The sequence below is a fragment of the Centroberyx affinis genome, unplaced genomic scaffold, assembly GCF_046629955.1.
Source record: "Centroberyx affinis isolate AG114_WGS23_722 - 3 ecotype Tasmania unplaced genomic scaffold, CSIRO-AGI_Caff_v1 ptg000899l_1, whole genome shotgun sequence".
Lineage (NCBI taxonomy): Eukaryota > Metazoa > Chordata > Actinopteri > Beryciformes > Berycidae > Centroberyx > Centroberyx affinis.
This window is the reverse complement of record NW_027279485.1, coordinates 228,576-252,541: the sequence shown is the minus strand read 5'-3', so window position 1 is coordinate 252,541 and position 23,966 is coordinate 228,576. Positions and strand designations below refer to the sequence as shown.

At 41.3% G+C, this 23,966-nt stretch overlaps 1 protein-coding gene across 3 annotated transcripts; it reads right to left on the bottom strand.

Moving 5' to 3' along the window:
• Positions 1-515: 515 nt before the first annotated feature.
• LOC139645762 (AN1-type zinc finger protein 3-like) lies at positions 516-23,373 on the bottom strand. 3 transcript variants are annotated; one of them, XM_071521581.1, is made up of 7 exons: positions 23,033-23,373; positions 13,332-13,372; positions 12,406-12,594; positions 10,107-10,172; positions 7,393-7,477; positions 7,274-7,362; positions 518-3,448 (listed from the first exon to the last, which is right to left on the bottom strand). In XM_071521581.1, the coding sequence occupies exons 1-7, from the start codon at positions 23,107-23,109 to the stop codon at positions 3,294-3,296; spliced, it is 702 nt and encodes a 233-aa protein (XP_071377682.1). In that variant the 5' UTR covers positions 23,110-23,373; the 3' UTR covers positions 518-3,293. The 3 variants fall into 3 exon arrangements, with proteins under 3 accessions (XP_071377683.1, XP_071377682.1, XP_071377680.1); XM_071521582.1 differs by lacking the exon at positions 10,107-10,172 and having other exon boundaries at positions 516-3,448; XM_071521579.1 differs by having other exon boundaries at positions 522-3,448; positions 7,274-7,477.
• Between the last annotated feature and the right edge of the window lie 593 nt (positions 23,374-23,966).

The window sequence follows — 23,966 nt, the reverse complement described above, 5'->3', positions numbered from 1 at the left end:
ACAGACAGAAGCATGAGAAGACAGTGGAGAGAAAGAAAATGACAGTAAAGGGAAGCTAAGTGAGAAAAAAATCAGTGACAAAATGAAGAAGACATAATATGAGATGGAGTGGAAAGATAGGAGAGACATAGACAGGGGAAATGTGAAAGAATTAGGCAGGTGATACACTGGGCATTTTTTAAGGACAAAGAAGATGGGTAACATTCCCGGCAACAGGCAACAAAGTGAAACACAGGATCAAAAGTCTCTTCAAAAGTTTTCTGACAAGATGCGAATAATATAGCAATGTTGAGACTTCTCTTTTGTCACTGTTACACATCAGTATTGCTCAAAGTCTCAAACAGCTTGAGAGAGGAGAAACTGCGATGGGTGACTAGGTGCTAGCAAGATGCATCCCATCTCCATATTTCTGGCTGAGTTTGGGCAAAGAGGAGGGTGGGATTCTGCCCGGGGTGGCAGTCGGCCAACCTTTGAGGACGCTTTTTGATCAAGCCTACATAAGTTTTCTTTTTTTTTTTTACATCATTAATTACTGCAGCCGGCCCACAAGACTCATCACTGCCATCAGAAACCCCTTTTGCTGAAATTCTCCATTAGCAAGCACACACACAGACGCACACTAACACAGTCAAACAGATTTGTTAAGTAAATGAGAGTAGCTTTATAGCAGCCCTCTGTGAGCAGTAAACAGACGTTTACATCACTATAAAAAATTGGCAAGGTGCTAGCACCAAGACGGCAGAGAGCCAGCAACATGTTGCGAGAAGGCTTCAACTCTCCCACACACGTGCACGCACAGAAACACACTATTCCAAATGGCAGGTACACGTTTACCATCCCACTCTGAAATTTCTCCTTGTGCAGAGCGCCACTGCAAAGTAGAACCAGTGTAAGAATCAATAAAACTGAATCAGTTTATCTATTGATAAGACTGCCATTATCTTTCCTCTCCTATCTACTTGCAACCAACCTTTCATCCCTCCATCCATCATCTCAATAAACACACCAGGAGAAGTTAACACTTCGTCTAATCCAGTTTATTCTTTCTCAGCAAAAGAAAAAGTTGGAAAGGGGAAGCAAAAAGAAAAACAATGGAAACAAAGAGAAACACAGAATTTTCCATTTTCATCTTCCCATTTTGCACCACATTACAACTGAAAAAATGCAGCTCTACACTAAAGTGTAAGTAAATCTGAAACGCAAAAAGGGGTTAAATAAGGATTTCTTTAAGATACAGGATATTCATTCATTATTCAATTTCTTTCAGTTCTTTCTAAAGCCCACCAGGAAAACATTTGAAAAGTAAATAATAATGTGCTGATTTCAACTTCCAGCATTCAGCTCGCCCCCAGCCCCGTCTACCGCCACACCCTTCCCTTGTTTACTAAAAGACAAAAAAGAGAGTAGGAGGGGGAGAGAGAGAGAGTGGACAAAATAAAGAAAAATAGAGCAATCAATAAAGTGGAAAGATGAGAGAGGGAAAGAGAAAGGCAGAGGGAGGAGGATGCAAGAGAGCACATCATGCCAGCTGGAAATCAAAAGATGGGGCATTGAGGGAGTGAAGTCTTGTTTCAAGGCTAGCACAGAAATCATTTTCACAGAGTGGTGGCTGATGGGAAATGAAGTCCTTGACTAAGACATTATGAATAGTAGTTAGAGAGACCTGAACTACAACAGCCGTCACCATCCCTAACAGGAAAATCTGAGCGGCATTCTGCCGACTCAGCTCAAGTCCAAACTCCAAGTGTTATTTTTGACCACTTGTGCTCAATGTGCACAACAGCTGAACTTTATACAACATAAAAGAGTGAGAGCGTGTGTTTGCAAAAGTATGGTAATGTGTGGGTGTGTACAACGCAGACAAGCCAGGTCAAGTCATAATTCATAAGCACAGTTCAGTGTCTGTCGCGTCGTTATGTCATCCTGAAGGTTGACCTCATCCAGCACCCATAGTCCAAATGTTGTCAAAAAGGGGCCGGGGGTGTGACAGGGAAATGTCTACATGGTGGTGGAGCTGAACCAGAAGAGGAGTGGGAGGACTGGGGGGGAAAGAGATAAAGACAGAGACAGAAAGAGAAAGACAGTGAGAGAAAAGCCTCAACAGATAAAGTCTTGATCAATCACACCCCCACATTCAGACAGATCTGCGCCCAATCCAAGGATGACCGGTTCACTGTTCCCATGAGATCAGCATCAGCAGCAGGCCAGGCTCTGCGGCCCACGGTAGAAAAATGAGGGGGGAAAAAATGGAGCACAATTCCTCGGCGGAGTAAGGCGCACACCATGTACTCGCAACGTTGTGTGTTTGAGTCCAGCTCACAGCATAAGTCTTGAACTTGGACTTGTCACCCCCACTTCTTCCCCCATCTTTCCCTCATTTCTCAACAGTGTGGTGTTTGGTGGAGCAGAAACACCATCAAAACAATCTTTAAACAAAGGAAGGAATAAGAGGATAGTGGTGTCCTGTGGTGGAAAAAGGGGAGGATGGGGGCTGAAGCGAAGGGGGTTGAAGACTGGGCTTTGATATTCCGATAACCTGAGGTGGTGCTGATGAGTAGAGTGTGTATGTGTTTCTAAAGGTTAGGATTAGGGGTGGTGGGCAGTCAGGGGCGGTAAAACACTGACTTAAGGTGAGGCTGGCTAGCTGGGTTTGCTTCACAAGGTCCATGCTTGGCGCAGAGTATTTAGCAGCTCTGTCTGATTTTGAGGTAAAGAGCACAGTCTATAAACAGCGCCAGGGCAAAAGTGTGTACAAAGGGTTAACTATCCCCTCCTCCTCCTCCTCCTCCTCATTCTTTGTCTGTTTTTTTTTTGTTTTGTTTTTTTGAGGTAAAGAGCATAGTCTCAAATGGGCTTCCGGGACAAAAGTTTGTACAAAGCATTGTATTTCTTCTCCTCCTCTTCATCTTTTTATTCATTCTCTTTCTCCCTTCATTCCTGTGTATTCAGGAGCTTGCAAAAAAGTGTACAAAGTATATATTTCCTCTCCTCCTCTTTATTGTTCTCTCATTCCTGGGTTGGATTTCCCAAAAGGCATCTTAGCAGCAGGGATATGATCAGGCCAACAAAAGCAGAAAATAACTGGGGAAAGGGGGGTGGGGGGTGGGGATAACAAACAGTAATCATCATTTGAAATGAATGAGCGGAGGTTTGTGTCCAAAAAACCTGCAGAAATCCTGAAAAACAAACTGAGAAAAGGAAAAAATCAAATCAAATCCCTGTTAGTGCCACCGTAGACACCATCTGAACACCCAGATGCCTTTGGGGAAACGGCAGCACCCTCGCGAGGCCGTTCAAGAGCACTCCTCCCCGATGCGCTGGCAGGAGCGGCCCACCTTGCGGTCCAGTTTGACCATCTTGAGGACGGCCTCCTGACGGCCGCGGCCCAGGTGGTCAAACAGACAGTCGTGTTGCTCTGGCAGCCGGTGGAGCATACAGAACACATAACCTGGAGGGGAGGGGAGACAGGGAGAGGGGTCAGTTAGCCAAGTTCAGTAAATGTATGTGAATTTGTCTTGGTGACATTGGTACAGAGACATATCGACAGCTTACAGTGTTATAAAATACACACTGACTCGCAACAGGGGCTAACAGAGTGCAAAAGGACACTATGACCAGTGGAACACACATATAACTCTAAATGTATACAATATTATTTTTACAATTCTTAAAACATACGCCACTATTAAGACAGTAGCAAACATTCTGTCTATTCAAAGGTATTTGCTCATGTGACAGAGAGATGAGTGCTCAATGTACAATATGCAGTACATACCGGTACATTTTATGTGCTAATTATTATAATGGCAATGTAGGTTTATAAATATATACTTCAGTATACAGTATTGAAGGAGATATTTATAAAATTCTAAGTTCTTCTAAATTCCCAAGGGCAAATTATATTTATTGCTTCTTTATTGCTTCTACTGCAGCCAAGCTTCTGTGAGTAAAAGGTCCCATTGTTACCAGAGACAACCTTGTTGATACCTTCTCACTTTGACTTCATTCAACAAAGGGAGACAACCCTCATCTCTCTCACTGACTCCCTGTCTCTTCTGTAGCACTCTCAACAAAAGGTCCTGGCGCTGTAGGAGGCTCGTTAAGCTCAGAGAAGCTCGTTAGCTCTCATCGTCTGAAATTCATTCATTAATACACATAATAACACTGCTGGCATTCAATGAGCGGTGATTAAAAGCCCAGCTTGACAGCTCGTTGCTATGCAATTAAAGTCTGGCCGATTACAGAGCACACAAGTGGAGTGGAAGGAATAAAGACACGCAATGCTGAGACTGGCACAGGATAGGCTACGAGACACCGGCCCAAGCCAAGAGGGGCGGCAGCAGAAAACCAGAATCACTTCCGATATGCTTAGGACCTGCACAGGAATTTGTCTTTGATCCAGCATCTGAAAACTTACAGTTTCACAGCACATATGGACGCACACGGTACAAGTGCAAAGGGACATCAAGGAGCAGAACCTTTGCACACCTGTAGATTGACAGGTGCGTAGGAGAAGACCATGGGCCTTCTACTACAAGTGCATGGCTCCTGCCATGGCTGTCCCCAGCGCAGAGGCATAAAAAAGAATAATATGAATTTGGCTAACACTTGATTAAACTGCAAGTTGTTTAAACTGCAGTAGTTATACAAAAGCTATTTTATATTTTCCTCCCACTTCGAAAACAAAACAGAAAAACCTGCCTAATGTCCAGCCATAATCACCATATCTCAAACTTAACAGTTATGCTAATAAGCTCATTAATTAAGCTAATTAATGCATTAATTTAGCAAATAATTATGTCAAGATACTGGTCTTCACATTACACATGGGTGGTATTAATATGAACTCCATATCCTCAAGCATTAAGGAGTTATAGCCAAGTAATTTCAAGAAGAAACAGTTTTTCCTCATTAATATGCAAATTTATGCAGCAAGGTGCTCCAACATCTAATCAGATCATCAGCTCTATAGGGGGAACCTGAGGTGTAAGTATGTTTGTATCATGTATTGCTCTTCAGTTATTGTGTTCAAAGGATATGTCTAGAGACAGACAGACAGACAGACAGACAGACAGACAGACAGACAGACAGACACCACCATGACGACATAAAGTCTGACATACCATGTACCATGGAGGCAGAGCATAATAAAAACAACACAGATATACGAATGGAACACATAAAGATCTGAAGTCATCTCAAACATGATTTCTGGTAAACTGTAAGGCAAACCTCATCTGTGTGTAAATATGTTTTTTCAAGGATTTACATTTGTGAATGTGAATTTTATTCAAGCTGATGATAGTAAATATAACGTGCAACATGGCAAGTAGTAGCAGGTCTGTGGTCTCATTTCTATTGGTTCCCCACATCATAAGAGTACCAGTATGCTTTTATCAGCCTTCAAGTTCCAGTATCTGTACTCTGTGTTATACTAAGGCCTAGTGACAGGGATACATACACTGTATAACACACACAATTACTTAAGAGTCTCATTAGCCAACAATGGAAGTCTATTGAGTGTGATAGCATTGGGTGAGAGGCCCAGCTGAGGCTATCGTTTTTTTAGCCCATTTACATTCTAAAAAGCTCCCATACTTTCAACTCATTATCAGACTTTCTTAGCTTACACTGTGAAACATTCATGCAGCACCATTAGCAAAGTAATCTGCAATTACTGCAATAGTCAGAAATCACTGCAACTGCCACCATTATCCCATTCAGTCTGTATAAAATATGTTTTCATACTAGGGATTTGAATTTTAAGGACGGATGGCCTACACATTCACTGGCGCCTGGTCAAGAAAGGTGAGTCAATTTCCAATTTGGAAATGACTGTGTGGGTTTAAGCAGATGGTCTTTAAGCAGTGAAGAGTTGTGACTTTTTAAGTACTTTAATTTGTATGCAAACAAGTTGATTAGCGGGCCAAGTATTGGTTTAAACTGCATTAGAGTTTGTGGTAATTGGCTTATGCTTTATGTGCAATGTGTAAACAGTCGGGCCTTCTGTAATGCTCCCCCGAGGCTCGCAAAAGCACCACAGTCATCAACATTTCCCCCAGACACACAAACACAAAATGCACTTCACTGGTCGTAACATTCACTGAAACTGGGTCTGCGTGAACAAGCATGTATTTATGTGTCTGAGGCAAAAATGTACTCATGCGTATGCAAATATAGCCACTGTAGAAGTCACTTTTTACTTCATGTGTTGCATGCTGCTTTGAAATACTCCTGGGATAGTGCTCCACAACAAAAGAAATTGTTTGGCAAATTTATAATTTGATTTCTGTTTTCAGCTGTCAGAAGGCAGATGGAATGATCTTGATACCAGTTGTTTGGGTCACACTCAGTATCGTGTTACAATAGGCTGCAATTTTACATTTGATTAAGAATAAGCTGCTAAAGGTACGGCAGTTCTACTGGAGGGTGGAAGCAGGACATACATGATTGGGGACTTTCATAGCACAGTCTGTACTATAAAGTATGCACACGTATGTGAGTGGGCACGTGCATGTATTTGTGTACATCTGTTTGTATGTGCTACTGTATATGTGTGTGCATGTAAGAGGGCTGTCACTTCGACAAAAAAATCGAATTCGATTTTTGGAGCAGAAATGTAGATGAATTCAAAATTCATTTTGAAATTGCGTGTCAAAAATGTCGACATTTTTAAGGCTAAATACCTAGTGACTGATAATTAGATCAATAGAGGTTCAAAGTAAACTTGAATTCTATTTGGCCCTAAACAGAGACTTCATGGTAGGAGAATATCTTAAACCGTCTTTATACAGCTGACCCAGCTAAACATCCCATAGCAGAGTATGGGAGGATAGGATTAATAGTGATCAATTTCCTGAAGCGGCCTCTCTCCACCTTATACCTGGTACGCTGCATCTCATGCAACAAACTTTATCTCATGGATGATTGTTGTGTGACATCTTTTTAAAACTAGGCCAGTTACACGTCCAGTAGATCCAAGATGTTAGTGTTAATACTTGCAGTTTTGCTAAACTGCTTGAATTTAAACAAAGTCTCCATTAACCTAGCATAGATTTTTTACGGTTCTCCCTCACCTCAAGCAGATGATAATAGACTGTTTGCCACAGTTTCCTGCTGATAGCCAAAGTTCCACACACACCTTAAGCACAGATTATTGTGGCATTTTTGCACAGATATTTCTCCAGCTTTACTTTACACTGAATTGGTGTTCAAATTCCAAACATAAATTCGACTAGACTGAATAGAAGACTGAATAGACACAGGATCATACCACAGCGGCAGGAGCCCAGCTCTTGCTGTACGAGCTCCAGTTTGGTTTGGCAGCGATGGCAGCGTCTGCGGCTCCGCTGTTTGGAGCCGCTGCGAGATGAGGATGACGATGAAGACGACGATGATGATGAAGACTCCTCGGCCCCGGGCACCTCGACCACTCTCGCTCGCTTCTCGGGAGAAACGTCACTCTCTGACTCCGAGGCTGCAGACACACGTAAGTACACGCAAACACACAGGCGCAAACACACACACACACGCACAAACAAGTGGGAAAAGACAAAGCAATAAATTACGTTTGTAAAGATGCTGTTTGGTAATCCTAAAGTCAATATTCATACATTTATTTTTTTTTTATCTCAAATCTACATCTAGGCACATTTGTGGGATTTATAACACAGTCCCTTAGAGCAGTGGTTCTCAACGTGGGGTCCAGGGACCACCAGGGGTCCTTGAGGGGGTTCCAGGTGGTCCCCAGCAAACTGATGAATTGTTAAACTTCACCATTATTTCATTTACAAGAAATGAACACAATTAGACAATGCAGAAGAATTGGGTCCGAGAGACAAAATCTCATCAAATGGGGGTCCGTGATGCTAATGTGGACTAAATTAGGGTCCTTGATATGAAAAAAGGTTGAGAATTACTGCCTTAGAGATCACAGAGGTCACACCCCTACTGTGGTTCCAATAAGTATTTTTACAAAATAACAACATAAAACAGTGTACCTCATAATTTTTTACTGAACATATTATTTTTTCACATCAGTTTGAAATTGTAGGAGATCATGCATCTACTGCTAGAGTTCTTTGTACAACTGAACATATGGAACCAGCTTTTATCTTTGTAAAAATGAATAGTAAAACACTTCCTGGATCCACAGTGGGGACAAGACATCTTTATTCTACTACTAGAGTCAAGCACAGCACATTTACAGCTAGGTTCCTGCCAGATGCCCCGCAGACTGAGTGAGCTTGGACTCAAATCTGGTCACCTCCCTCCCTCCCTCCTCCTGTTTGCAGTCATTGAAAATAGCCAAGATGTTGATATAAAATGCAAACAGTGCAGTAAAATAATTCAGTATCTTAAATTAACCCGACTAATAATCATGATTACCAATCGCGATCACAATATCTAGCAAAATAATCACGATCATTTTAGCCATAATCATGCTGCCCTAATTGAAATAATCACATTAATTAGCCAGAATTACAGAATTAGATAGACAGACAGTGGACAGAGATCAGAAGCATGTGAAGGCTAAAGGACCTCCTAGAAATGGTTTTAAATAATTGAACTAGCATTACACTCACAGCCAAAGCTTCTCCTGTTTTGTTTTGTTTTTTTAAATCCAAAATTAATTCATCTACCTCCATCTATTTTATCAAGGTCTGCAGGTTAGGCTAGAATTTCGAGAGAAAACGTTGCATCTCTAATACTATGCTCCATGACAACTTTCATTTAATACATAAAGACATTATTTCTGATTTAGTGAGGTCCTGATAGGTCCTAGGAGAGACCTGATGAGCAGAACAGAAATGTCTTTTTGTTTTAAATAAAATATGTTTTGGTCTATAATGCTTTGAGTTCTAATCTTTCCCCTGTATTGGATTCCATTCAACCCAGCACCTGAGACAGGAAGAGCATGTAGCTTGTTCCATTGGTCGGCTGGAATTTCAACTCAGCTTTTCTCATCAAAACTGCAGACTTTTTCCCTGGCCCGGCCAAATGCAGATCAGCGCTCAATAAATCTCTGAGAACTAGGCCAAGCTGAGCAGCCATATCCTCCTAGCCTGCCCCATCGATCCCTGTGTGTGAGCATGTGTGTCTGTAGGTGTGCGGGTGCATGTGTGTGAGCCAAAACTGCTTCCTCCTCGCCTGCCTTCTGTTATCCTGGTAAATCTCTGTGGCCAATTTACACCGGTTGAAACACTGCTTTAAATTTGATCAAGAATGCAGGTTTATAAAAAAAAAAAACAGATTCATAAGATGCTTGAAGCCAAAGAGAATGTTTTTTTTCCTGGAAACTGACAGAATGTAGCTTTGAATTGAGAGTGTGATGGGTTGCACAAAAGACTCTGTTAAAGCCACAAGGTAAATCCAGGCTTTGAGTCGACATACACTTAGAGTCATTGTAAACAGGAGTTAGACTACATGGCATAATGGTCTCCACTGGAACCCACAGCAGAATGCTCACATGATCCTGTGTGTGTGTGTGTGCGCGCCTGTGTGTGTGTGTGTTATGGCATGGTGCTCACATGATCCTGCTGCATTAGACAGGGGATCAACATCTCCGCTCACTGTTGCTGAGCTGTGCCTACTTTGCAGTTGTCGTAAGACGTGTGTGTGTGTGTGTGTGTGTGTGTGTGTGTGTGTGTGTGTGGTGGTGGGGTTGTGCACGTATGTGTGAGTGCCGCATGTGTACTTGTGTGTTGCAGGTAACCATATACGAGATATCAGCCAAGGGTGAATTACTATAACCATTGCATGATTTTGTCCATATAAGCCTATTATGGAACGTCTACAAGCCTATTATAGTACGTCTACAGGTTTTGAGTTCTGTGACCTGTATGTATTCAGCACCAACATCCACTCCAGTGATCGCTTGATTGGCTTTACATTTACACCCTCTAACAGACATGCTCTATTGCGTCCCCATCTCTTTCCCTCTGCCGTTTCCCCTGGAAGGCCAATTAACCCGGCCATTTTGGATCAATCCAAAGCGGCTGATGCCACCGGTTCCTCCATTCTGGCTCCTTAAGTGGAGTTGACAAGCAGGCAGTGCAAAACACAACCTGGACATGGAAACCGCTGTAGGTTCTGCTCAGGCGTACCTGACTCAAAGGGCCGTTTTGTGGGAGTGGAGACTGTGCCGAAGGCTGTGTCTGTGCTGGATACTTCTGAAAGAGAGATAGAGCAAGAGAGTGAGAGTGAGAGAGAGAGAGAGAGAGAGAGTGAGAGAGAGAGAGAGAGAGAGACAGACAGACAAACAGACAGAGAGAAAGTGACAGAGAGAGAGAAAGAGACAGAGACAGAGAGAGGCAGAGAGGATGTGACAAGGAGACAGGGGAGAGATGGATAATTTGAGAAGGAGAGAGAAGGAAATAAAGATAGGAAGAGAGAAAGAGAGGGAGGGAGAGAGGGAAATATAAACAGAATAATAATAATAATTAATTTAATTTATATAGCACACTTTAAAATACAACAAAATCTCAAGGTGCTTCACAGAAAGAGTAAAACAATCATAGTACAACGTTAAAACTGGTCAATTTACACAAAAAAAATCATGCGATTAGGCATAAACCAAAATAAGGGTTAAAATAAGATGAATAAAATTAGAGACAAATAGAGACCCAAGTTTAAAGGAAAGGCACAGATGAACCGGGACCCTAGGGGAAAGCAGAGAGGAACAGGTGAGTCTTAAGATTTGATTTAAAAACAGCGAGTGAGTCTGAGGCCCTAATTGTTCCTGGGAGCTGATTCCACAAGCAGCAGAATACAACAGGGTAAGTTATTTCCTTCATGATACAGATTACAATTGTTTTTATAATAGAACCCCACCTTGCTCAAATGACTTTCTCATTAAAAATTCCCACTCAAAAAATTCAAAACCATTGTTAAAAGAAGCTTGTTGTGATAGCTTTTAAAAAAATCAGTATGGTACTGATATTGTTTTGTACTGATAAGACGATGAAACAGTGTTTAACCAATTCACCCATTAATACACAACTGTAAGGTTTATGGTGGTATATGTTTAGCATTCATGGTCTTGTTAATGTTTTAAAAAAATACATAAAATATTGTAATGTAACAAAATACTATGATATTTTCAGCAAGATAGTTTCAGCAAGAGTCAAGGTACTCATGTATTTTACTGAAATAACTCCCTCTGTAACACAGGACCAGGGCCACACGGGCAAATTTCTTTCACAGGTTCAATTTCCGCACTGCTGTTTGGCGGCCACTGCATTGTCCTGTAGTCCATTTAATACCACCTCCATTCACTGAGCCTCCAGCTCCTTCTCAACAAATAACCTTGTCTCTGTCCAGTGATGAAGGATACCCAGGCAACCAGAAGTGTCTTCCTCAAACCTTCTCTTCTGAATACATAACCTTTCCTATCATTCCCTCTATCTGTGCCACTAGGACAAATATAGCCAGAGCAGGGGCACTGCAGCTGCTACTGCTGCTTTGCCTGGCAGAAAATAGTAGCAGTCTTCTACAATATCAAGCTCTGGACTAAAAGCTAATAACCTGGTTTTGACCACTAGAATAAGGCCAAACAAGGCTTGCTCATTATCCACATTTCTGAATTTGACCAACAAAAGAACCTTTCTGTGAAGAAAAAGCGAAAAAATTTGATTTGATCCAAAAAATTTATTTTGCTTTGCTATGGAGAAGCAGCTTTTTCACTGGCAATTTAATTATTTGGCATTCCACCCAAGTTTTGTTTTCTAACCATCTGAATCTGGAGAATGTGATACATCCAATATCTTCTCCATGTATAAAGCCTCTGAGTGAGTCTTAATAGCTTGCATAACATGTTGTAATCTCTGTGTGAAACCTACCCCACTGACAATGGAGTTACCTGACCCTCCCTGACCCAAAAAAAGAGAAAAAAGAAACAAAAAAAAAAAACTGAAAAATGGCAAATGATTACCAGCATGACAAACTCAGACAGGGAGATGTGGGATAGAACATTAGCCTATAGTTCAAACAGTAGGATAGAGAAGCGGTGCAGCCTCCCATACAATACAGCGGCAATGCAGACATGCAGACAATTATGCCAGGACCATGGTTCATACAGCCACATTACTTGAATGTTTTTAGGCTAGATCACATAAAGTTCAAATTATATTATTAAAATGAATTAAAACAATTCTGGCCCTTTAGAGTAGGAGTGCTCAACTATCTATGGGTCAGGAGCCAAAAGGGGCAAGTGGCCTATCTGTGATGGGTCCCCACATGAAAAAGAAATTCTATCTTTTAATGATCTATGAACTCCAAAGCAAGAGTAAATCACTGATTTGAGTCCCGAGCTGAAAAATAAATTAAGAGCCCTCGACATAAACCATCTGAGCTGAAAGGAAAATCTGATACCATTAGTTTCTCCCTGACGAAGTGCCGTCTTACCCTCCTGAGCAGGTAGAGATGTCACCGCCACCTCCACTGGCGAAGGCTCTTCTGAGGTGTCGGGCATCGACATCAGGGACTGACTGATGCTGCTGTTTGTTTCGTTACAGAAGACGTCTGCTTGGCTGCTGCTGGAGGAGGGGGCGGCCTTTGGGGCACAATCCTCGTCTGGCTGTTTCTTCTGAATGTCTAGGGGAAAAAGTGAAACGGTGAAAAGTGTGTGTGTGTGTGTGTGTGTGTGTGTATACATGTGGAATGCATCTCTCAGTTTTGGGGTATGGAGCAGTCAACTTGGGCACTTGGGAACTCACTCATATAGTGAGTTCTGGTGCATCTTGGGATTTTGCTCAATTTTGCTCAGAAAATCAATGTCAAATGTCAAATCTGATGAAAACAGCCAATGGTTCTACTTTCCTCCTCAAAGCCAATGCTATTACTAGAAGGTCTTTGTCCTCTTGTGAGCATTTATCAGGTTTTATGTAGCCTGGATCCAGAGCATTTTAATTTCCTTTCATGACTGGCATTGGGTTTGTCTGAGGAGGAAGTACAAGCATACAGGCATTCTGGCGAGACTTGCCTGTGGACAAGACACACATTAGCTTTTGTTTACATAATTGATAAAGGAAAAAGACTGATTAATTCAGGTTGAATACAGGCTAGGTTTTATGAGACATTTCTGAGAAAGTGGTAAACTGCAGTTGCAAATTGTGTAGCTTGTCTTAAAAACTTTCTCATAAAAATATGTACACAGAGTTGGGGGGGAGAAATAAACACTCTATTATACCCCTGGGTGTCTTTATCAGCTTTCTTCTTGCTATGAGACAGTCTATGATCCAGACATACACACACATGGGTCTATGCTATTATGTGAGACACAAGGTCAGTCACCCAAACACACATAGCAAAATAGAATTACGAGCACCTACCTGCAAAACATTTTGAGCAGAGATTCATGGTTTTGCTCGACCTGAGGAGAGAGGGGAGAGGGAAAGAAAATGTGTTAAATAGTAATCTGCTTCTGCAGGGGTTCCTAAAATATGGAACAGGACTCAGAAAGGGTCATTTGCCATTTGCTGGTGGGTCTCCACATGGCAAGAGTAATACGATGTTCCATGAGCCCAGGTCCCAGGCTGAGACTTAATTTCTCATTTGGGATCCAGGCTGAGAAAAATTCAAGCCCGAGATAGAGAGTGATCCAGGCTACAGCATTAAATTATTCACTGGTCAAACATCTAGCTCCCAAGCTGCCATTCGAGGAGGTCGTCGAGCTCTAGCAAACTAGCAAGGAGGCTACATCAACTGAAGTCTGACTTTTGTTTGGATCTTGTGCTGTAGGTCTTGCAGTCCTTCCAGGAATTTGCAATTTAAAAATTCAAAGCAGAAATTACTGTACAGTCCAAATTCATTGGCTGGTCAGCTTTGGTCTAGTCTAGTCTTATTAATGATACTTTTGTGACATACTGCCTGCATTTCCTACCAATGGGACAAACTGCTGTAAGCACAGCTCATTTGCTGTTGTTGCCATTTGATTACGGATGACTGTTATTTGATTACAAACACCTGCTGTTTGCCTATCAAGATGGCCATGCTGCAATGTAATGGGATACGTTGAATTGACTGAAATTAAAGGGCTCATCTCAGGTGGGCCGCTCAGCTTAGCCAGACTTCTAAAAACCTGGCATCTGTAACAGTTGCAACACAGAGGGGTGCAAAAAAATGTGATTGTTATTTATTCCCAGACACATTTTGTTGCTAAGCAATATTATCCAAACTTCTTCTCACTGGTAGGAATTGAAGTTGTTTCTTGGCAGTGTTACTGAATTGAATTTTTTTTGGGAAGGACTGCAAAGGTTAACCCTCAACAGATATTGATGCACTGATGTTATAGGCTGATATAGGCCTCTCCCACATATTGTAGTAGAATATATTCTGCTTTATATTCCACTGATAATATACCATGAACTGTTCCCTTGTGCTGACAATGATGATCAATTCTTGCAATATCTTGTACCGCTTGGTAGCAGCAGACTCAACAATGTCTGATTAAAGAGGCTCCAGGCTTTTAAAAGGCCCCGGCAACTGCAAACACACAGTTGCTTCCCATGAAAAGACAGCCAGCAGCACCTAGCCTGTATGTTGGCAAAACGGGTAGCTGCTGTATTGGCAAGAGGAATGAATTAAGAGACTTGATCAACCTCATGAATTTCCCCTCTGGCTTTTGTTTTTTCCCCATTATTGCTGCTTACATTTACAGACAAGCGTCTAATAGTTGGCTCGTCCATGTGCTGAGGTGGAAAAATCTTTTAATGTTTGACCTGAACATGAATTTTCCCTCCCAATTAGGGATAAAACTCAAAGACCTGTAGGCTATCTTCAGGGCCTTTTCACTGGGCCTTGCCGATTTCCGTGGCACAACTCTTTCTAAACAGATGGCTCTGGCTTTCCTCTAAGAAGGCTCCTCTCGTCTCCTCTCTAGCCCTCGTCCGTGCCGGCCGCCCGTCGAGCGTGACGGTCGCTGCTATCAGTCACATCCTATTTATTTTGGGCGCTCCGTTGCACACCCTTGTCCCCATTTCTAAATGCGGGGTCGGTAGCAGTCAACCTGAGGGCTGTCTGTCAGTCTGTCTATGGGTCGCTTTGGATATAGAAGGGAAAGGAGGAAGGAAGGAGGAAGGATAGGAGATACCTCATCATAACATACCGGCAGGCAGGAAGTCAACCATAGGTAAACAACAACAATCATTTCCTGGTGTCAACCTCACAAATCAGAGGTAATCATAATCATAGGCTAATTAAGGAGATGAAAAAGGTGAGAAAGTAAGAGAATGAGAGTGTGTGGGGAAAAAAGAAAGAAACGATAGATAGGCCGACAGACAGAAAGACAAAACAAAAAAAGATTGCATGCTTGTTAAGCTGAGTGAAGTTTGAACAGATCCAGACAATCAGTCAATGCTTGTAGTTGGACCACCGCTGCTGCTAATGAGAACTTCTGATTGGCAAAGACTGGCAGCTGGGCTTCGTCACCTTGGCGATGCCGTATGAGTGACAGGAAAGAGAGAGCAAAGAGTTGGATGGGTGATATAAGTTTCAAGGGGATTAAGTTATATTACATACTGTTGACTTGAGCAGTAAAACAGCCAAAATAATGAAATGGATGTTTGTTCAAGTCACACGTGGTAAAAATATTATCCATCGTCTAATCTGAAAATGTGCTTTTGAATTATTGTCTCAATGCTATTAGGTACAGCCTGAGAAGGGGCACCACAAAAGACAGCCACAGTCCATGCAAGACTGAATTACAGCCATAACATTAACATGGCTTTCTTTGGCATTACTTGTATATATTGAGTGATTTATTCAGGACTTATTTAACCAGGCAACTTGACTAAAAACATATTCTTATTTACAGCAACACATTGGGAAAGTAGTTCAGGGGGAGGGGAGTGTTACATACATTTATACACTCACACATGGGAGATGGCCAGTACTTCCACAACCTTGTAATGTTGGCCACTGAGGAGCACCACCAGAACAGTTGTAGGTTGAGTGCTTTGCCGAAGGGCCCGTCAACGGTAATTACTGAGGCAGAGGACACTCATTCGCTTTCCCCATCAGGTCTGACGATTCAAAATGGCAACCTTCAAGTCAATAGCCCACTTTGTGATTAGTCTGTTTTTAATTGGATCAAACCACTGAAAAGTAAGGAGCATCCAATATGTGAATAGTAACTTTCACCCCACCTAAAGGAATTTGAATTTTACTGGTTTCAATGGAGCATTTAGGGGCATTCACATGAAAATTTTCAGGGGAACACTGATCTGGCAAAGTAGCACAAGCCTTTGCTGCTTAGATTTATACGGCTGTGTAGTTATCTTGAATGCAGACAGCACAAGTGGATCAGGGACCTGTCTCCTGAAGCAAGATTAGTGGCTTACCAAACTAACTTTGGGCTTAAAGTAATAGTTCACCCAAAAAATAAAATTTTGGTCATTATCTATCACCCTCATGTCAGTCGAAACACTGGTGAAGTTTGTATATCTACATTACACGCAGCAGGTTTGCTAGTGCTGCATGTTCCAAAAAGGGCAAAATATAACCATAAAATTACTCCAAATAGCTTGTGCAGCATAATCCAAGAGTTCTGAAGCCAAACTACTGCACTGTGGGTCCAAAAGTCCAATATTTACCTCATTATCTCCTATATTTTCCACACTCACAGTAGATGTAGATTTTTGGACCTGTAATGCAATCGTTTGGCGTCCCCTTGTTTTGGAGAACAAACTCACTGTGTACTATGTGGATATACAGTACAAACTTCACCAATGTTTCTACTGAAATGAGGGTGAGTAGCTAATGACCAAATTTTCATTTTTAGGTGAACTACTACTTTAACCCTGAGGGTTCGGTCTCAAGAAACGGTGGCTCACTTATAAGCAGTAGAGCTGCAACGATTAATCGATTAATAGATTAGTTGTCAACTATTAAATTAATCGCCAACTATTTTGATAATCGATTAATCGGTTTGAGTAATTTTTTAAGAAAAATAAGTAAAAATTCTCTGATTCCAGCTTTTTAAATGTGAATATTTTCTGGTTTCTTTACTCCTCTATGACAGTAAACTGAATATCTTTGGGTTGTGGACAAAACAAGACATTTGAGGACGTCATCTTGGGCTTTGGAAAACACTGACCGACATTTTTCACCATTTTCTGACATTTTAGAGACCAAACAACTAATCGATTAATCGAGAAAATAATCGACAGATTAATCGACAATGAAAATAATCGTTAGTTGCAGCCCTAATAAGCAGGGTATATCGCCATGGTAACTTAGGCTGCACAGCTAACCCACACTGGAGCACCTAACGTTCAGGCTATCGGGTTCAACTGTATAAAGAGTCCACCTCCTCATCATTCAACTCTATTGAAAAATGGTATCACCATTTGCATTGGATCCCGTGGACTTGGGGGCACAGATAGTAAGGGCTTTTCGCAGGGAACTCCTTTGCTTTCTCTGAAGATTTATTATATCACAGATATAAAAAAAAATGTAGCATTTCAAGGCAATTTGCCCACTATGGCTATTAAAGAGGTCTTCAAATAGAAGGTAGCTTCCATTATTTGAGTACAGTTACCAACAATTAATGAAATTTACTGTTTACTGTTATATTAAGTGCACTGAAATTATTTCATAGGATTTGTGCTATAGATTGCCCCCATATTCCCATCACTGCAGCCCTGGGAAACATGAGGGGACTTTGTGAATAGAAAATGCTTTCATAGCCTCAGTGTGCTGACACAATACTTTATCAATGAAAAGTATGAACACTGTGCCTTAATGAGGGGTAAGTGATAAGCCTATTTACTTACGTATTACACTATCTGCAGTTTTCTTTCAGCAATCCTCTCTAGCGTTGGCAGCAGCAGCAGTGTTACTTTTCAGTGTTATTTTTTTGTATTGTTCACATTTATTCATTATAATAGTTTGTTCTTCTTGACAAGAACATAAATAATAATAATAATAATAATAATAATGCATTTTATTTATGGGGGCCTTTCAAAGCACTCAAGGACACCTCACAAGACACAGTTAAAAACAAGCAACAATATATCAAGACATCATAAAATCAAACAAAGCAATGATATACAGTAAAAGTTAATACAGTAAATAGTCATCAGTGCATCATCAGTGCAAAACTCAGGACTAAAGTCAGGATCAGACCGAATATGCCAGTTTGAAAAGGTGTGTTTTGAGACGAGATTTGAAGGTGGAGAGAGAGTCAATATTGCGAATGTCTTGTGGCAGAGAGTTCCAGAGGCGGGGGGCAGAACGACTGAAGGCTCTAGACCCCATGGTAGTCAAGCGGGCAGTGAGTTGGATGGCAGAAGAGGATCTGAGAGTACGAGAAGGTGTGTAGATATGAAGGAGTTTGGAAAGATACGAAGGTGCTAGGTTATGAAGAGCCTTAAAGGTGAGAAGCAGAATCTTGAAATCAATGCGGTATTTAACAGGGAGCCAATGAAGTTGCTGAAGAACAGGAATGATATGATCTATGGAAGAAGTTCTGTTAATGATACGGGCGGCTGAATTCTGGACCAATTGGAGTTTATGAAGACACTTGAGAGGAAGACCAAAGAGGATAGAATTACAATAGCCAATACGGGATGTAATCAGGGTGTGAATGAGAATGGCGGTGCTGTTAGGTGTAAGCAACGGGCGAAGACGATTAATATTGCGTAGGTGGAAGTATGCAGACCGATAAATGCAAGTGATCAATTTCTTTCCCATATGTGCCACTTTTACAATTGTCGATAGCATTGTGTACATAACCTTACAATTATTTATAACCAATTAACTCTTGTTTTATTATTGTATTTTTTATTGTATTTTTTATATTGTAGTTACGTACTTATATTCGATTTCCTTTTCCCTGTTGAATTTTATTACTTTCTACTGCTGCAACAACCTAATTTTCCCATGACGATCAATAAAATTTTATCTTATCTTAAATACGCTGCTCTGGATCTGTCCATGTTACACGTGGCTATTCATTACAAACACCACCCCTTTTATGTGAACCTGCTGATAGCTGGATTGGAAAATCCTGGGTTGACAGAGCAAGTTGATAACCACCCTTGAGACACCAGTTAGCTAGGATTGCCACTGTTTGGTTTTGTGAAGCCAGCTATCGTAAAGACACCCTATGTTCATCTTGCTTCGTGAAACACGTGCAGGCACACACACACCTAGCTAATGGAGTCCAACACAAACAACCCACACCTGCAAGGACAAAGCTAATGTTCAAACAGGACCGATAACATGAAGCTTGAATCTGCATAAGCTAGCAGATTCTCAATATTTATTAAAAATATATCCATTACAGATGTGATCAAGTCAAAAGAAGAAGAAAATAACCAAATGATGAAAAAGCAGAAAAAGGGTAAACTTCACTGGAAGTGAATGGAAGATGAATGTCCCAATAACCTGAAAACAAAAACACATTTGTGATTACTAACCCACACTGGGGTTAGCCTAGCCTATATGCAATTAAAGAGCTTGTCTCTTCCCCTAAAACTAGTCTAAACCTAGGCCTTAAATATCCTTGCTTTATTATGGTACAATTTTAAAGCCAAAGTGAGCTCAGCACAGCCGAATTGACTAACATCCATTTTACTTATGCAATCTCAGGAGCAAGTTGGTCATTAAGAGTCCCAGAGACTGCTCTCTGATGCCACATTGAGAAAAAAGGTGACAAAAGCGGAAAATAAATTAAGGCAAAAATCCTTCTAGTCCCTTTGCTTTAACTTTTCCTCTCCCCTTCTTCCTTCGCCTCCCCTGTCGAAGATCACTCTGAGCCAATCAAGCCTGCTGCTCTCAGGGGGAATAACAAAGGGGGTGCGGGGATTAATTTGACATCTCCTGCTAAATGTCAGATGCAATTAAGGCTTATGAGCCACGGCCGGAGCAGCAATCAAAACCACACAGGGTCCACCTGAGTGTGCCTCCCTCAAACAAATTATAAGCAGAGAGACAGACACTGGGTGATTATCAAATCCAAGAATGCCAAGTTGATATCTGTATCCTTGTGGAGAAAGTTCTCCCCAAGTTGTTTTGGAGAGAAATGGTCTTCTCGTGAAAGTAAGCACAGAGAAGCTTCCTTACAGTTTGAGATGGACTGTGTGCTTGACGTCACACACACATAATCAATTAAGACACACACCTGTTTATTTTCCCCACTGTTTCATCCAGCTCTGTACTGTAGACCACGGTCTGATGCATCCTCGGCCGGCAAGTAAACTTCTGGGACCTTTATCCGTCCTTGTGTGTTTTTGAATCATGCTTTGGCAGTAAAATGTGTCATGGAGGACACAAGAACGCATGTTAAGAAAGAGCGATTGGTTGGACACCGGGTGCTACTCATACTTTGCATACTATGCATGATGTTAAATGAGTAAGTAGTGTTTTTCCCCTGCATAGTACTGTTGATTTTGTGCACACAAGAAGTGCCCAGGTGTAAACTACATTGGCAAGCAGTATGCTGCCTGATGTTACTAGACATACTAAGATCTCCCGTAAACCACTGCTGCTGTGTAACCTGTGTGCAGTGCGTCACTTTCAGCGGCAGACAAGAAAGATATTGGTGCTGTGGTTGTCTGATTTCATGGACTACAAATGTAAGTAGACAACATGAATTTCACTAAGATGGTTTGTGTGTCATCAACTATTAAACTATTATTAACAGTGTTTCCCACAGGTTGACATTTTACTTGTTAGTTTATTTCAATGTATCACAGCCTGTCATAGTTTATGGATTATTTACTTATCCTTACCTACAGTGAGAGCGGTGTGTCCAGTCGAATCCAATGGTGAACTGGGGCAATATGCTTGTTTTTGCACTGCACGCACGTTAACTTTCTATTTGAGTAGGCTATTGGTCAGTTTTACACATCTCTGATTTAAGTGTGAAGCTACTGCTTATAAATATGGTTAAATACATACGAGTTTGGATTCACTTTAGTTTTCACAACAGGAGGCTCTGTTGTATTGGGTGTAATGCTACTGGTCTACTGGTCTGTGCATCATGACACGACAGTTGCACAGTCAGCTCTCTATAATGTAATATGAATTTGGAGAACTTGAGATTAAAATCAAATAAAATTTGTAAAAATCCCTTGGTGGCAAATGTTCCTGGGCAGGCCACCCAAATAAAGACTATGTGTAGGAAACACTGATTAAAATGTTTATAGTGTATTTTGTTGTTGTAAATGTAGGCATATTTGTCTGCTGGACTCATGATACTTTAAGGCACGCTGGATAGATGCATTCACCAAATAGCACATGTTAATGTGGTTGTGTTAACTGCCAAAATAAAAGGAACGCCACTTAGAACGAAACATCCATTTCATAGGGCTTTGGGCCACCATGATCTGCCAAAATAGCTCCAATATGGTATAGACTCTACAATTATCTGGAACTCTACTGATGAAGTGTGGCACCATTCCTTCATGAGAAATGTATTTGACATTTTGTTGATGATAGTGGAAAATACAGTCTCGGGCACAAATCTGGAATCAAACTGCATTGAGATCTGGTGACCGAGATTGCGATAGCTTTTGGTTTACATCATTTTCATGCTCATCCAACCGTTCAGTGGGTAAGTCAAGTGTTAACATGCTTTATTAAAAATGTAAAACAGAGAGCGTTCACTCTCTTGTTACAGTTCTTTAACATCTGTGTTTCTTTCAGATTCACGTAAAAATTGATTGGCCAGTGGAAGGGACTTCATGTTGCACTTGCCCTCAGTTTGGCTTGAACCACAAACCCTCCTCTCACCAACACTGCTTGACCAAGGAAATCGCTCTAGATAAGAGTATCAGCTAAATGCCTAAAATGTAAAATGTAACCCTGGGACACTATGACATGTTGAATGTTACAAGCCAACAATGCAAACATTGGGGAAAGTGAACATAAGAATTGACCACAAAATTGATAGGATCAAAATGATTTATCTGCAGATTCATATCCAACAAGTAGGTTACACACTTAAGAGTAGAGAAATCCAATGCTTGAATGTAAGTAATATTTTGTTTGCCTGCAGTTTATTATTGTCTTGAGAGGTAGCTATCTGTTAACTGACATAGCACTTGCTAGCAATTTGAACATCAATGTAAACTAGAGACATCACCCATAAGTCCTTTGCCCTCATGGTTTCCAAAACAGTGAGGGAGGTAGGTGTAACACTGCTCTAGAGGTCAGTTATCATGAAGAAAACAGGAAATTCAATACCTTATCTACAACCAACCACACACGACAAGTCGAGTAAGTCTGGCCTGGTTGGGTGCCATGTTGTTTCTACTAGAACTGAGCTGACAATTGTTGACTGTAACTATGTCCTCCAGAAAACATTCCCCAAAATACTAAATATCAGCTGGCCTAGAAGTCCAAGTACCCAAGAAAACGTCATGCAGCAGGAGTCAACATGGCTTCCATTGAAAACTGCAATTGCCAACTCTTGTATTTACTTTTTTGCTGGAGCCCCCCACATGTTTACAAGATCACTGAACAGTCTGGCCTTACTTGGGAAACACTTCTGTAGGGTTTCAGTTCAGTCAACAGTCCAATTATGTGCAACACAACAGTGCCAGTATGTATCCAATGCTTCCTTGCTATTCTGTGGCAGCTATGTGGCAGTATCATGCCATGTAGCTCGCTTGTCAGCAAACTTGACACTCATAAAATCATCTCTGCCTTTCTACTGGTTTCTACCCAAGTTCAATTTGTGGTTAAACAATCGTTCGGTATGTTATACATAGCCAATTGCTTAATTAATGTTAACTAGTTTAACACCATTGCCACACCTGTCACAGTACCTGGATAGCTAACATCCCCCACCCCAACCCTGCCTCTTGTGCAGGAGACGGCCCAGACTGAGCAACTTAGCTAACTAGCTAGACAGCTAATGTTAGCTAGCAGCTAACGCTACAAAACAATAGGGAGGGGGGTTATAACAAGGAAAGCAGCTCATCCTTTCTTGAGCTGCTAACGTTAGTGGCTAGCGATTCAAATAGATCTTTGCACAGCAAGACAGCATCGTCAAATAAGACATTTTACAGGTTATTCGCCTTACCCCCAAAAGCCACAGGGGCAGCGCGGGGGTATAACGTTACTCGGAGGCTTGCTGCGCTCGCTCCCCGTGTCCCCCATGTCGGTCTTCTGTCCGAGGCTCTCGGCGTAGCAGGTGAATCCGGGGATGGGGTAAGGGCCTCGTATTTGTGTTTAGATCCCCTGGCTTTAATAACAAATACAGACACAATAGTCCGGTCAAATATATCCTTTAAAGTGTCAGTGGGCACGGAATACTTTGCCGACACGAGCGGCCTCGGAAACCGTAGCAATTAAAACTGTTTAAATTGACGTTAAGACAGGGCAGCAGTTACAGCCAACGACGGATAGAGCCACCGGGTAATCCAGGGCCGATCAGCTGGAGTGAGGCAGGAACCACTGGGAAAGAGGGGTGGTGTGTAGAGAATTAACAGTCAAAAGTTAAACAAACGTATATCTGGTGAGTAAAAAGTATGTGTGTCATAATTTTTTTATGGATCATGCTTAGTAATGGCATTTAAAGGTAGTAAATGGTTGCGTTTTTATGTGGGGTTTTGAGAAGTTCGTAAATTAATATGGTATGCTCCATTCAATACTATCTTCCTACAAATAGTCCAGGGAGCCCACGACACTGACTCACTGACTACAATGCATTTGTAGCGATTTGCAGGGCCTGTAATATTTTGAGTTATAATAATAAATAAATAAAATAAAAAATAAAAAAGCTGATCTTGGGACAATAATCTAAAAGTCTTGGTGTCTGTACACATCAAGCAACTAAAATGTGACAGTGATGAACCAGATAAAGGCCAATGTACTTTAACTTTTGAAATAGGGAAATATTGTATGTGATTTGTTTGAATTTAATGGATGGCTGGGAAGTAAATGATTTTGTATCCTTCACTTTCCACCATAACATAATGGGATGCATTCCATATTTTGGATTAGTAAGAGAATGG

Excerpts from the sequence above, each read along its gene's own strand:
- LOC139645762 (XM_071521579.1), bottom strand. The coding sequence starts at position 23,109 with ATGGGGGACACGGGGAGCGAGCGCAGCAAGCCTCCGAGTAACGTTATA. Across the intron at positions 13,373-23,032 it reads TGCCCCTGTGGCTTTTGGGG|GTCGAGCAAAACCATGAATC; the intron begins GTAAGGCGAATA and ends CTCTCTCCTCAG. Across the intron at positions 3,449-7,273 it reads GCTGGGCTCCTGCCGCTGTG|GTTATGTGTTCTGTATGCTC; the intron begins GTATGATCCTGT and ends CCTCCCCTCCAG.